This window comes from Planococcus citri, chromosome 3 (assembly GCF_950023065.1).
Source record: "Planococcus citri chromosome 3, ihPlaCitr1.1, whole genome shotgun sequence".
Taxonomy (NCBI): Eukaryota; Metazoa; Arthropoda; class Insecta; order Hemiptera; family Pseudococcidae; genus Planococcus; species Planococcus citri.
In genome coordinates this window covers 7,088,993-7,104,072 of record NC_088679.1, presented here as the reverse complement: position 1 = coordinate 7,104,072, position 15,080 = coordinate 7,088,993, and the positions used below count along the sequence as shown (strand labels likewise).

Here is a 15,080-nt window from a genome sequence, read left to right as displayed (position 1 = left end):
CGTTACTCAATTTTTAGGGTTAAAATTTTTCAAAATTGGTCAAAAAATATTTTTGTCGAGATTTTTGAATTTTTTTTGCAAAATTTCAACTCATTTTGACAGGTTGCATGGCTTTTTTAAAAAAAATTCTCAAAAATCATTGCCCAATTATTTTGAGCTTGAAATTTTTCGAAATTGCTCAAAAAACATTTTTGTCGAAATTTTTGAATTTTTGCAACATTTTAACCATTTTGGAAGGGTACATCATACTTTTTGAAAATCCCAAAAACTGTTGTCCAATTTAAGGCTGCAACATTTTTCAAAGTTGTTTCGATAAACATTATTCTGAAACAATATATTTTGAATTTCCCTCGAAATTTCAACTCATTTTGACTAATTGCAAGTTTTATTTTTCAAAAATTCCCAAAAATTATCATCTAATTTTGTGCTTAAAATTCCTGCAACATTTTTCAAAAAACATTTTCATTAGAATGTTTAAATCTTTTGCAACATTTTTTTAATCGCAAAAATGATGACCAAATTCAAGGCTCAAACATTTTGCAAAATTGTTTAATGAATATTTTAGAAACAATATCATTGAATTTTCCGCAAAATTTTAACGTATTTTGATTGGTCGCATGTTTTTTTTCTTCTAAAATGCCCAAAAATTATTACCCAATTTCGGGCTCAAAATTATCCAAAATTTCTCGAAAAACATTGGTGGTGTCTCATTCTGCTGCTAGTCAGCTGAAGTTGATACATATTAAGAGTGCGAGAAACCCCCCCCCCCCTCCTCACTCATCTTTTTTGCTGTTTCAAAAATCCAAAGTAGGTCTTTTCTGATATTTTCTATTCATCAGATTATCTCATGGATGCTTAAAAATTTCAACAAAATTCATTCAAATTTGATATTTGGATTAGGAGGACCTGTGGGAGAGGGGGGAGAGGATAACATTGACTCAAAATTAGAGTGTGTCCAAATTTTTAGGAGGGGTGAAAGGGCATGAAAATAGTTAAAAACACTCTTCAGATTGACGTACGGTTTCTTAGGTGAGCATTTTGTAGCTTCGGACGTCCCACCTCCCCCCACCCCAGTCCTTTCCAGTTACAAAAAAAATGGGTCTCTGCGTCTTTTTTTTCGGTTTTTGGTTTTTTTGATAGTTTGTCAACCTCTTCGCATAATCTCCTCCTCCTCTACATTTATCCAATTTCGAATTAAATCTTCATCTTGACCCCTTCTATTAGTTGTTCATTTTGCAATATGTGGCAGCGTTGTAATGGTACTCTAGATGCTTTTGGTGTAGGTTATTAATAGTGATTTTTTTTTACAATTGGGACTGTAGTAATCGTTCAATGTAGGCTACCTACCTACCTACCTACCGTAGTTATATGTACGTGGTATCACGGTTGTTGTATGTAGTAATTGTTACGTGTGTATGTGTTGGTTGGGCAAACGATAAGAAAAATATTTTTAAAATTACTCATACTTTTTATATAGTTTTTCACGTATCTTTGTATATTGTTCTTGAATGTGATTTTTCACTAAGTATGGTTTGTTTAATCACACAGGTCGAATCGACGGGTCAAAACGAAGACGCACTGGAATGGTGAGTTGTTGCTCGAGTAGAAAATCAACACGTCTTGGATGATTTCCCATTACGTACTTAAATCCAATGGTTTTGTTTCAGCGTCGATGTAAGAAATCTAGGCGACCTGAAGGCTAAGCAACCTTTGATGAAACGCAGAAGTAAACCATCGGTTCCGAAGCTAAATGTTTTGAGTGTTTTGGAAGATGGCCAAGTCGAATGTCAGTTAGAGGTGACTAGACAAAAAATTGTCACGTTTGGATTCAACCATAACGAAATGACAGCTGCCGAAGTGGCTGATAAATTGGTTAGTGTTTTTGAAGATGGAAAAAATGTCTGACGAGTGAATGGATCGTGATTGGTGATAATTTTTGTCTATTTTGTTGCAGTTGGCTGAAAAGGTGGTATCGGAGAATCATCTAGATCAGTTGATGGTTTTACTGAATGATCTGACTCGACAATTGAAAGAGAATCCTAATCAGATACCCGTCCTATCTTGTAGCCCTGTGCATAAGGCGAAGGTACATATTTGAAGAGATGAGAGAGATATTTTTTAGCTGAGAAAATCTCGATTAAATTTCGATAATTATAAACTAACGATGTCGTTGTGTTTGGACTCAGGAGGGAGGAGAAGATATGGGAGATGCAGCTTTGCAAAGTGCTTCGAGTGCTGCAGATTCTGAGCAAGAGTACGGCCAAAACGATGCTAGTCTTGCCAATGCTTCCAAAACTGATCAAGCTCGTGAACAGAAACCAGCTCAAGTTTCGGCTACCGGATCTCCGGTAAATGCAATAATTCGTAGAGAATTCGATTTCTAAAACAACTAAAAATATATCTAACGGATTTATTATCGGTTGTTATTCGTATAGGCTCGTAAGATCTCCAGATTTTTGGTGAGTCCAGTCATCGACGATTTGATCAAACAAAAAGTAAGCCGATTTTCGGATGAAATACTCGTACGTCGAAAAGTACACATCTACGGACGGAAATCAACACCGATTTGTTTTCTTTCCGCACAGGTGGCCGAATCCCAAACTTCGGGCTATTCTCAGCAGCAGAAAGATTCCTCAGAAGCTGAAAGAACGTCGACTGAGATCGGCGTTATTCCTCCAGCCACTGAAATCGTAGCTCTCGGTGAACTTTCCAGTTCCGGCGAACCTCAAACGAGCACCTACAACGCCTCGTTGAGTGTTGGACGTCCGTTTACTTACACTCCGGGTGCCAATGTATCTCCCGAGGCGACTATTTCGGGCGCTGATCACGCTCATTTCAAAGTTCCTCATCAAGCTTCGTTAGATACATCGTGAGTTGGTTGTTGATCATCGAGTTGGTAATTTTGGCTAAACGCGTTCGTCTCTAATCAGATTTTTTCCACATTTGAAATCTAGTGGTCCTCAAACGTTACAAGACCTTCAACAAAAATTAGCTAAATTAACCTGTCAACCGTTCGATCTACCGAATCGTAGTGGTAATTCTGCTTCGCAAACTGGTACTCCTGGTCATCAGCCTTTGCACGAGGGTACGTTGCCTCAGAATCTACATCAATCTGTACCGTCTTCGGAGAACGCATCCGTAGTAGGGTTTTCAGAACCGGGTTTTCAGCAGTTTACTCCTCAAGCAATGTCTCCTTGCGGTATTCCCAGCGCAGCTGGTACTTCAATATCGACAATACCTGGAGTCGAACAGCAATTGCCTAAAGATACCGATGCCGGTGGTTAGTAAAAATGGGTTTGATCGTTTTCCAATTGTGGTAGAAAAACGTGATTGTAACGATTGTTATTTTTTCGTAGCACATTTTAACGTATCGACTGATACTACCGCATCTGATGTAGATATTAGCCCGGGAACCGGTCACGATAGCAAATTACACGAGGCTCCTAGTATCGCTCAGTCTACATCTAGATCACAAGTGACCACCGGTGCGACTTCGGAGCAAAGCAAAGATGATCATGTTCGTGATAAGAAGCCTTTAGATTTGGAAAATCTTAAACAGGTATGTTCATCGATCGATCGATGATTACGTTGATGGTATTTTTTTGTACGAGTAATTATCTTAATGATTTTTTTTTGTTCAATTTTAGGAATTGGAAAAAATTCACGGAGGGTTCAAAAAAGAAATTACTAAAGATTCGTCTCGATCTGCTCAGGTAAATAATTCATAACGTTTATGACTTATCATCCCTATTGATACGTTAATTGTGTCATTTGTTTCACATAGAACGATAATCATCACTCTGAGCCTCATAAACCGTCAACTTTGCCCGCTCCTATTTCTCCTTCTCAATTAGCTGGTATGTTGGATTCGAGTTTCGTTGCGATGGTCGTAAATTTTTTCAAAGAATTTCTTCTATTGATTCGTTTATCTTTTGTAGCTGCAAATTTACCTATACAAAGGGGACGATTTAGCGTTACAACTCATCCTCCTTTAAATTTATTAAGTATCGATGCGGACAGATTAGAAAAGCTGACCAGTTTATCGAATTATCCTCAGGTATTTATTTTTCCATCCTGCAACTGGCGTTATACTAACAATTTTCCTACTTTGGTTATCTATGATACGTATTAACCTCTCGTAACAACTTTGATGCATTTTTCGTCAATTATTATGTGCTTTTATCTCCAATTGTCACTTTTTTTACTCGTTTTCGAAAAAATAGCGGATTCAAGGTCATCAAAAACCCAAATTTTGATATCTAAGCGTATTTTCAATTTTCTACCTCACTTTTGGAGTTCATTTTAGGGTCAAATAATATTTTAAAATGAATTCTGCTTCTCCAAACTTTAATATGTACCCATATTTTATTTTTGGAAAATTTTCAATTTTCACCCCCCCCCCCTCCCTCTTCATTTTCACTTTATCCTTGAATCTATTTTGGGTTGTCAAATGATTTTCAAAAATGGATTCTGGGTCCCAAGAAATCAAAATTTTGATACCCATATTTTATTTATAAAATTTCTGAATTTAAACCCCCCCCCCCAAATTGAACCCCATTTTGGATTTAGGGATCAAGAGTCAACTTCGTAAATGAAACTGGCACCTTTAAGAACACTCGTGAGTGTGACCCAAGTTTCAATTTTTTGCTTGCGAATTGCAGAACTCTGGATTTTTCGGCTAAATTATCAATTTGAGTCACAGAAACACACCCCCCCCCCCGCAATTTGATGGTAAATTTGAAAAAAAATATAATTCATGTGACATATTGAATTGTATGTTTTCGAAGATGCCAATTTCGAATATGACGTTATTTTTTTGATCCGACCCCTTCTACACCGTCCAGATCCCCTTATTAGATATTCGGGGAACCCGCGTAAGGATCTATTGTACCCCCCTCACCCCCCGTCGATTTTCCGGGACAACTTTTTTCTTAAAGAGGGAGTCCTAAGGAACATTTCTAGCCCTTGTCCTAAAAAAAAAAGTGGCCCTACTTACAAAATGGCGGCCATTTTTATTGACAGGTCAGCCGAAATCGCAGATTTTGCGTTTCAACATGGGACTTGAACGAAATTTTCTAAACCTTACAAAGATAGATCGAAAGATCAGGCAAAAATTTATCACCTGTCAAAATTTCAAGTGCCAAAGTGCCTTTTGCGATTTTTGGTGAATTTTTAAAAATCAAATTTGAGCCAAAAATGAGGGGAAAAAATCAAAATTTTACCAAATTGTCCAATAAAGCTGAAATTTGGAATATATCCTATTTTCGACATGCCAAATCGATTGGAAACTGTTTCAACCCGTTTTGAGCAGTTTTGCAGCCTCGAGCAGATTTTTGAAACTCGAAATTCCACAAAATTTCATCAAATCGAGTTGGAAAGCCGAAATTTACCTTGCGAACTAATTTCAATACTCTGCGAAGTCAACTGCAGGTGGATTTCAAGTCGTTTTGCCTCCAGTGACTTTTTGAAAATTACTGGAGCCTCCAGTAGATTTTTGAAACTTGAAATTTCCCAAAATTTCATCAAATGTAAATAATTTTTAAGGTACAGGAATTTTCTGATGCGTCAAATTCATTTTTCTTGTTTTTTTTTTTTTTTTGAAATGCGCTCTCTGCTGAGCCGTTCAGAAGAGAGAGAATTGGAAAATTTTCGACTGAAATCGAGTTTGGTGGCTAAATCGCGGTATTTCAACTTGCTGAATTCATTTTTCACATTGCTTTTTTTCTGAAAACCTTTCCAAGGCTCGAAGAGATTTTTGAAATAAAATCATAGTATTTGATGGTGTGAAAATTCCTAATTTAATTTTCACTTTTTTTGACCCTTCCCCCTTGGAACTGGATTTTTTTTAAATGTTGTGTAAACAATAGCATTGGAATTTAAATGTATTATTATTTCATTGTCGATTTTCAACTTTTATTTTTCAATTTCAGGAAATGGAAACTTTATCTAAAAGCGATACTCAAATTAAAATGTCCGAAGATGATGTGAAAATTTTGCTGCAGAGGTAAGATTTATTTCTTCTCATTCAATTTTATATCTTAAGCGTGTAAATATGTCATATTTGAATAAAATAATTGGCTCATAATTCATGAATGAAGATTTGCAGTCCAAGTTTCAATTTTGGATGTATTTTTAAAAATTGAGAGTTTCTTTGGAGACTTATTTTGAAAGTGTTGCTCTGAATTTCATCTTTCCCTCCCTTTGGTTAAATCAGCTCTGTATTGTTCCAAAATGCAGGGGTCGTACTCGATTAGGTATTGTCCGTCCAACATAGCTTGACCTGAATTGTGTCAGTTGCATTTTATGGAAGCCAAAAAGGAATAACAGAAGGGTTTCCCAAATTGATTAGCTTTCATCTCGATTTATTTCAATAAATCTGTTTCCAGCCAATCAGCCATAAATAAACATGCAAAATAAACATAGCCAATAATTTTTACTCTCTAAAAAATTTTGAGAACCAAAAAAATTTGGAAAAATTCATGAAAAATTTGTTGGAATTCGGCTTATGCAAATGACACAATTCAGCTCAAGCTATGTTAGACGGACAATACTTTTCAAGTTACTTTTTGAAAGTTTTGGTCACTGAAGTTACTTTTTTCAACACTTTCAAAAATTCAGTTTTTGCTCAAAAAAATACTTTTTTATTCTTTTCGTGTAAAAAATTGCTAAAAATGACGCTCTTTTCCACAAAATTCTGAAAAGTCTAATTTTTTGCAAAATTTGCCAGTTTTGTTTTTTTTTTTGCCAGAAATTGCCAAAAATGCTTTTGATAAAATTATTTTTGTCTCACTTTAAAAAACTAATTTTTTTTTAAAATTTCAAAGTTTTTTGTTAAAAATTCTTATTTTTTACTAAAAATTTCTAAGACGTCTCAAGCCTTACTGTTCTGCTGAAAATTGCTTTAAAAAAGTTTTGCCGTTTTGCCAAAAAATTTTAAAAGACCTCCATTTTGTTAAAATTGACAAAAGTTTTACTTTTGGCCAAAAATGGCAAATGATCTCATCTTCAATCAAAATTGCCAAACAATCTCTTTTTTTGCCAAAAATTGCTTAAAATTTTCGCTTTTTCGTGAAACATTTCAAGAAGTTATTTATCCAAAAATTGCCCAAAAATGTGATTTTTCCCCTCAGAAATTGCTAGAAAGCCCTTCCTTTCGCTAAAACTGCCAAATCCTTGCTTTTTTTTCCAAAATTGCTGCAGATTGTGTCATTTTTTTGCCAGAAATTGCCAAAAATGCTTTTGCTAAAATTATTCTTGTCTCGCTTTAAAAAACTAATTTTTGTTAAAAGTTTCAAAGTCTTTTGTCAAAAATTCTTATTTTTTACCAAAAATTTCTAAGACGTCTCAAGCCTTACTGTTCTGCTGAAAATTGCTAAAAAAAAGTTTTGCCATTAAAAGACCTCCATTTTGTTAAAATTGACAAAAGTTTTACTTTTGGCCAAAGATGGCAAAAAATCTCATCTTCAATCAAAATTGCCACACAATCTCTTTTTTTGCCAAAAACTGCTTAAAATTTTCGCTTTTTCTTTATCCAAAAATTCCCCGAAAATCTAATTTTTTTCCCCTCAGAAATTGCTAGAAAGCTCTTCTTTTCGCTAAAACTGCCAAATTCTTGTTTTTTTCCAAAATTGCAGAATGTTGCATTTTTTTTTTGCCAGAAATTGTCATTCTCATTTCAATGTCAAAAGTTGCCAATAGTCTTGTTTTTTTGTTAAAAAATTGCGAAAAGATCTTACTTCTTTGACAAAAACTTCGGAAGTATCACTTTTTCTCGCTAATGATCGCCTTAATGGGCTGCTTTTTACCCAAAATTTCCAGAAATTTTCATTTTTTTATAAAAAATAATTTTTAATTAAAAATTGTCAAAAATGTTCATTTTTTCTAAAATTGTCTACAATTTTTGTTTTTTTTTTTTTGCAAAAAATTCTCATTTTTTTCTCCAGAAATTAACCAAAAGTCAAACTTATTTGTACCGAAAGTTGCCAGTTGAAGTCTTGAACGAGTTTCTTTTGCGATTTTTTTTCTGCATTACTGATTTTGTAACTTTTTTCATTACTTGAGTGCATTTTTGGGGGGGGGGGGGAATTGAGTACGAACTCTGAAATTGGACCAACGTCAAAAAATGTGTCTCTTACAGAATCTTTCAGTTCTTATGAATTTGAATACGTGAGAGTCATCGTGAAAATTTCAGAAATATGATTAGTAGTCTCCTCCCCCTCCCTCACTTCAAATTTTGTTCACTCTCACTTTCATTTTTTTAATCTAATCTTTTTTGTCAATTTTTCAGGCAACAGTTAGAATTAGCAGAACTAAAAAGACGCCACCGCGAAGAACTCGAAGCCTTATATCAGCTAGCTTCAGCTCCTGCGACGATCAGCGCTCCATCAGACGCCAATAATGGCCACAGCGCCACTTCAATCGACGGTAATCTTGTTTTTCCTCCTACCTTTGCTCAGCCCCTTCGCTCCTCTGTTTTATTTCATCAAAAAAATTTATTTTTTTTACAGGCTTAGCTCCTAGATGTAGCGTAGACGGATACTCGACCGCTCAGCAAAGCCCCGAAGGTGGTTTACCGGAAGACGCCATCAGGAAGATATCCGATCCTGGGATACTTACTGCGACGGTCCCTTCGTCTGCTACGTCTAAAGAAGGCAGCGGCGACCATCATTATCAGCAGCCGGATCCGAATAATCAATGATAATAAGAAAATTCGTATTTTTCGGTGATACCTTTGATTTTTTTAGTATAATATTGCGCTTATACATCGGTCATTTTCGTATTATGTACTTTTTATCTCTTATATTCAACCATACTGATTGTATCGCGTAAGAATTTCCATTTCCGCGTTTCCTCCTTCTTCTGTTTTGATCTATTATTTTTATTATTGTTACATCGAATATTATTATGGCCGTGTGTTTGTCGTAGTGATGCTGTTTATTGTGAAAAATGCATCGTTGTATTAATGGAATTATTGGAAGAGAGTTTCTGCGAAGCTTTGGGATCGATGTACGATGTGGTGTGCTTTTAATCAAGCTTTGTGCGTGTGTGAGTGTGTAATATGTATTTGATTCTTACGATGTGATGATTGTGATGATGTAGTAGTGATGTGTTGTATTGACTTGATATCGATGTTATGTAAATTGTACCTGATGATGATGATGATGATGATGAGTCAGAATGTTTTATACATGATCCCCTCTCCCCCGCCAAAAAAAGAAAAGGTGCAATATATACTACGCTTTTTTCGTTTTAATTTATACGCGAATGTGTGATGTGATTTAAAAACGGGGGTTTTATAGATGAAATTTTATTTACGGCTTTGAAAAAAAAAATTATAACGTTGACTTGGTCGATTTTCATTTCTTTCTATCTCCAAGTAGAGTTTAGCTGATTTATGTAATTTCGAAGGAAAAAAAAAATCTTACTATTTTTCAAGCCGTCTCGAGTGTATTTATTTATGTAGTTCGGTAAACGAAAGAAAAAATATCATTTTATTTTTATTTCTATCTTCTTTTCTTTTTTTTATATATCGAAAAATTATAAAAAATTATTAGTTTTAATTTCTTACTCTTCGTTGTATCGTGCTGTTTCAGATAATTATCTGTGATAACAAATATGATAAAAAGGCGAGTTGATCGGTATAAATTAGCTCGCTTGTTAATATATGTACTTAATTACTGTAAGGCAAATTTAATTTTTATTTTTTTTTTCCTCCCTTCTCTGTTTCTTTTTCATTGTTGTATACCGTCTCACCACCTATCAAACGATGATCGGCAGATTATTTACATTTTTAACGTGTTGCGTGGTGCTTTCGGCGATGTTTCATTTTCCTTCCTGTGTGTACTTTTTTGTTTTCATTTTCATTTTGGTTTCGTTTGGCGTGTGTATAAAAATTTTTTCTTTTTTGTTTTTCGCGTCGAGCACGACGAATTACTATTTTACGTATTGTATAAATTTTTGAAAAAAAAAATGTTGTTTCCGTGATAGAAATTATGTAATGGGATTCGAGGATGAACAGTATTGACGTAATTTTTATGTATTATTTTTATCTCTTAACGAGATGATGAAAATTGTGATGATTTTTTCCTCCCCCTCCCGTCAATGCCGGTTTATTTACCACACGCTTACGACGATAGCAGACAAAATAATCATTTTGAAAAAAAATCAACCATTATGCACAATGTTTTTACTTTTACCGTTTAAATAGTTTCATGATGAATGACGTGTGAAGTTTTTAAGTTTTTTGTTCAAGTTTGATTATGTATTTATTTATTTTCTTTTTTTCCTCTTTTTTTTTCTTTGTATTTTTTTCTCCTAGTTTATGTATTTTCAAAGTAGAAATTCTGGTCAAGTGTACGAACGCGTGAGGTGATATGAGGACAGATATGGGTACTGGATGCTGAAAGCGGATCGGATGAGATGATGAAATTTGTTAAATACTGGTAAAAAAAAATTGAAAACTATGTAGATGAGTTTTTGAAATTTTAAAGAAAAACGATGATGAAATTAGTTTATTTGAAAGATTACGACATTTTTTTCATCTTGAAAATGTTTTCTTAAGCGAATTTTTGTAATCTAACGAACGTATAATTTTATTCTCTCTCCGGATCCGCGTCTTCGTTGTTAATTTTTCTATTATTTTGGTCGATGAAATGCGTATAAGAATTGAGAAAATTTCGAAACTTGAGTTGAGATTGAATTCTGAACCATCGCGAAGACTTGAGTATATTTCGTGAATGAAATGATGAATCGATGAATAGTACTTTGGAAACGACAACGCTTAAAAATTGCTGTGATGTGTAGGTAAAAATAATTATGTACATTAGGAAAGAATTACATTGCATATAGTACGTATTATTTCGAGAGAAAACTCGTACAGATACTAGTTTCGTAATATTGTATTTTTATAACGCGACGACGATGTATTTGTAATTTTTTTACGATTCGTTTATTGTAGTTGAGTGCTTGTTGTTCTTACTCGTCGATAGAGAGATACCTACGTAAGATAATATTAGAAGAAAATCAAAACCTACGAAAAATGTCAGCTTATACGCATTGTTTTATGTAGTTGGAAAATGAAATCTATGTATTTTTGTGGAAATTGTATAATATTTCGATGAACCTGTTGCGAGTAAACGATTCGGGCAAATGGTTGCTAGAGTTTTGAAAAATTATGGTGCTTTAATAATGTGTTTTTAGTTGCGAGAGAGTACGAGATACCTATTGTTGTGGCAAAAAAGAGTTATATAGCGAAATTTGTATGTGGTCGATTGATCGTCTCGTGTTGTTAATTTAATAGCGATTCGTGTTTGTGTATTGTTTTATTATTTATTATTTTTTAAAATGTATGAATTTTTTTCCTCCTTATTATTTTCTTTTTTTTCACAAAGCATTCTAGTCTTTTTGACATACATATTAACCATGGTCTGGAAATTTCCGTATGTTAGCTGTACCAACTGTACTTTCTATTATGATATGTAATAATCGTGCCCAAATATTCGTATTTTAAACGTTCAGTAATTTCCATAATATACTTAGATCAATATACATTTTTAACTATCGGTTTGTCGAGGACTTTTTTGTTCGTTGTTTTTGTTTAGGGAAATAATGGGAGAATTTACCGAAGGAAATATTATGTGAAGTGGTTGACTGATTGTGTGATGGATGAGAGATTTATTGAAGGTAACTCGAATAATTATGCTGAATCGAATGAAAGAAATGAAATTACTGAAATGGGATACGCTACACTCGAAGGATACAATTTAGTGCAGTGATTTGATTATCATCGTACTAATTGTGTAAAATGAGTTGGAGAGAGAGAGAAATCAAGAGTAGAAGGGCTTTCAGTTTCACAAATGAGCGAATAAATTTTTAAAAATTTGTCTAAAAAAGAAATTCACGAAGAAATACTGTGACTGGCAGTAATAAAAACTGAAACAGTGAAAAGTGAAAATTGTAACTGAAATACAGAAGTTTTGCAATCATCAATCGACTGAAACTGAAAACTGAAATGAAACTATAATTAACTGAAACAGTCTGAAAAGTGAATGAATTGAAACTGAAAAATATGCAAAATTTTTGCCATCACTGCTGACTGGAGCAACAGCAGCGAAGGGATGAAGGGAATGATAATACATCAAGATGGCGTCCTATGATGATGATTCATTCATGAAAATCTAATCAGTCACTAGTCAGAGTCAGTAGACTTGAAGAAGTGTGTTGTGCAAGACGAATTTTGTGTTAATTAGGTAATTATTGTATTGATATTGTGAATCATTTTATTAATGTATGAAAAAAGTTTTCATTATTACTAAAATATTACTTCACGCAGCTGTAGTGGTGGATTTTCGTGGCCAAGGAAAGTTAAACTGAAAATCAATATTCGTAATTCGAGTGATCGACGATCGTTGCTGCAAATCTCCAGTCTTCTTCAGGTACAATATTATTCCATTTTCATCATTCACATTTACATATAAATAAGTGCATAGTTTTCGATCATTTTTCATTTTGTTTATCCACCCACAATGTTGACGACTCTTACCGGATCAGGAAATGTGTGTTGAAGAATATTATTCGGTCATTTTTTATTTTAAAAAATGCTCAACACGTGCTTCAACGTTCAAAGGAGAGTGATTTTTATAGAGGCACTTATCTTGCTTTAATTATCGAGAAATTATGTGTGATGTGGTATTACTAGTAGAAATTAGCGAAGGGAAAAGATAAATGTGTGAAGTTCACGTGCATGATTTGATTTCCGCAAGAAGTAGATTTACTTGGGTATTTTATGATATGTTTGGTCGAGAAAGAAAATGATGTCATGGATTATCCCAATGATGATGCTGATGAAGTGGTGATGTTAGTGGCAGTGATTTCCAATTTAAATATTTTTCTATTGAGCTACAGGGTGCCCAGAAATATCGAGTACCACTAAGAAAGTTTTTCATTAAAAATATAGGTTGGCAACGTGAAATAGATGCATATGATTGGTGGAATGTTATCTCTCCAGTCCAACAACCAATCATGTGCTATCATTATTATCATTCACTGTGACCAACCTATGACCAACCAAAGTATTTTAGTAGAAAACTTTTTTAGGGGTACTCACTCGATATTTCTGGGCACCCTGTATAAGTGAAAGTATTGATAGGTAATCATTCATTATTTAGAAATATCGTGAACCTCAAAGAAAGTTTTTTATTAAAAATATACTAGGTTGGCAACGTGAAATAGATGCATATGATTGGTGCAATGTTATCACCCTAGTCTAACAACCAATCATATGCTATCATTATTATCATTCAGTGTGACCAACCGAAATATTTAGCTGAAAACTTTTTAGGGGTTCACGATATTTATGGGCAACCTGTACATGTGATTGAAATTGAATTGATGTCTAGAAATGATCAGAAAATCAGGTACTTCGTTTGACGCATTTCCCATTGAAAACTGAAAAGTGGTACCACCTCTTGTGTTAGAATGGCCAAGTATTAGAATGGTCAAGTTGTAGAAAAAGAGGGAAAAAAAGGGAAAAATATTTTTGTTGCCAACCCACTTTGTTTGGAGAAAAAAATTTTGTAAAATAATTAAAATGAAAAGTAAAGCCCAAGTATTAGAATGGTCAAGTTGTAGAATAGTCAAGTATTAGAATGGTCAAGTACCTATTTGAAAAATAGGGGGAAAAGAGCAATCTGTTATAAGAGGATGAGGAAGTGGTACTTAGACTTACTACTTTTTTGGATAATAGGGTACAAGGGTAGCCGTTTTCAGGGTTGGGGGGCGTTGTGTCCGCTCACCTCGGCTTCGCCTCGGTTGCGCGGGTCGCTTTGTTGTTCATACTATGTCTGTTAACTTCCCTCGGCCTTCGGCCTCGGTGAGTACAGTTTTTTAAAAACTACCGCAGGTACTGTCTACATACACGGTAATGTCCAGCCTCCGTCTGAACTCACCAAGGGGAGTAATGCTCATCGAATGAAATATAAATTTTAAACGGCTCGGCTTCGCCTCCGTCTGAACTCACCAAGGGGAGTAATGCTCATCGAAGGAAATATAAATTTTAAACGGCTCGGCTTCGCCTCGCCTAATTCTCACATTCTCCAAATCCATCCTGATATTTGTATTTTCTAACACTTGTCCATTGCTCCATTCTAATACTTGACTATTCTACTACTTGACTATTCTACAACTTGACCATTCTAATACTTGGGCTTTACTTTTCATTTTAATTTACAAAATTTTCTTCTCCAAACAAAGTGGGTTGGCAACAAACATATTTTTCCCTTTTTTTCCCTCTTTTTCTACCACTTGACCATTCTAATACTTGTCCATTCTAACACATGAGGTGGTCTCCTGAAAAGTGAACAGAATTAAATTATTATTTGAGGAGCTTGGTGACAAAGTTAGACAAACGCCACGGAGGGCGCATACGGAAAGGGACCTAACGACCAAAAAAAAAAAAAAAAAGTTCTCCGAAATTGTTTTTTTTTGGTCGTTAGGTCCCTTTCCGTATGCGCCCTCCGTGGCGTTTGTCTAACTTTGTCACCAAGCTCCTCATTTGTATTGAATTGAAGTTCTAACACTCCACTGCAGTCTGCAATTCGTGGAGATTTTGAGAAGTAAAACTGAAGTCTGAAACTGCACAATGTCAATGATTCCTTGCTAGTTGCTCAGATTTATGCAACGTTTTTCTAATAAGTATTCCTTCTTTCACTTTGAACTTTGATATTTCAATATAGAATTAAATTAATTTACCAATCATTGAAAGTAATTAATTATCCATTGAATCACACCCCTGTTGAAATAATTCAATCAGTCTCAAGCAATCACTTGGTAAGTGATTCTAGCAATTGGCATTTAGTATACTGATAACGATAAGTAAAGATAGATGAGGAGGTACATTCAAAGATTTTTTTCTGAAACAAAGAATATCATTGTTTATTAATTCTCCTGAAAATCGAGTGATTAGAATCTAATTACTTGCCCGCAATGAGATAACTGATAACCTTTTTATGCGAACTTGAAAACATTTTCGGTGTCTAAGTTACTCGTCCAAGAATGAGGTAGGTAATTAGTAATTACCTATT

General features: G+C 34.3%; 1 protein-coding gene across 4 annotated transcripts in view; it reads left to right on the top strand.

Moving 5' to 3' along the window:
• Positions 1-11,561, top strand: part of Wnk (Wnk kinase) — a 33,959-nt gene extending 22,398 nt beyond the window's left edge. For 3 of the 4 annotated variants that reach the window (XM_065356608.1, XM_065356606.1, XM_065356605.1), the window contains 14 exons: positions 1,549-1,586; positions 1,668-1,872; positions 1,955-2,086; positions 2,187-2,348; positions 2,436-2,495; positions 2,586-2,869; positions 2,955-3,280; positions 3,357-3,559; positions 3,648-3,713; positions 3,785-3,857; positions 3,939-4,057; positions 5,931-6,004; positions 8,288-8,424; positions 8,508-11,561. In XM_065356608.1, coding sequence (XP_065212680.1) covers positions 1,549-1,586; positions 1,668-1,872; positions 1,955-2,086; positions 2,187-2,348; positions 2,436-2,495; positions 2,586-2,869; positions 2,955-3,280; positions 3,357-3,559; positions 3,648-3,713; positions 3,785-3,857; positions 3,939-4,057; positions 5,931-6,004; positions 8,288-8,424; positions 8,508-8,698 — 2,070 coding nt within the window. In that variant the 3' untranslated portion in view covers positions 8,699-11,561. The remainder of the gene's footprint in view (positions 1-1,548; positions 1,587-1,667; positions 1,873-1,954; positions 2,087-2,186; positions 2,349-2,435; positions 2,496-2,585; positions 2,870-2,954; positions 3,281-3,356; positions 3,560-3,647; positions 3,714-3,784; positions 3,858-3,938; positions 4,058-5,930; positions 6,005-8,287; positions 8,425-8,507) is intronic. The other variant, XM_065356607.1, reaches the window with a different exon arrangement.
• Positions 11,562-15,080: the final 3,519 nt, after the last annotated feature.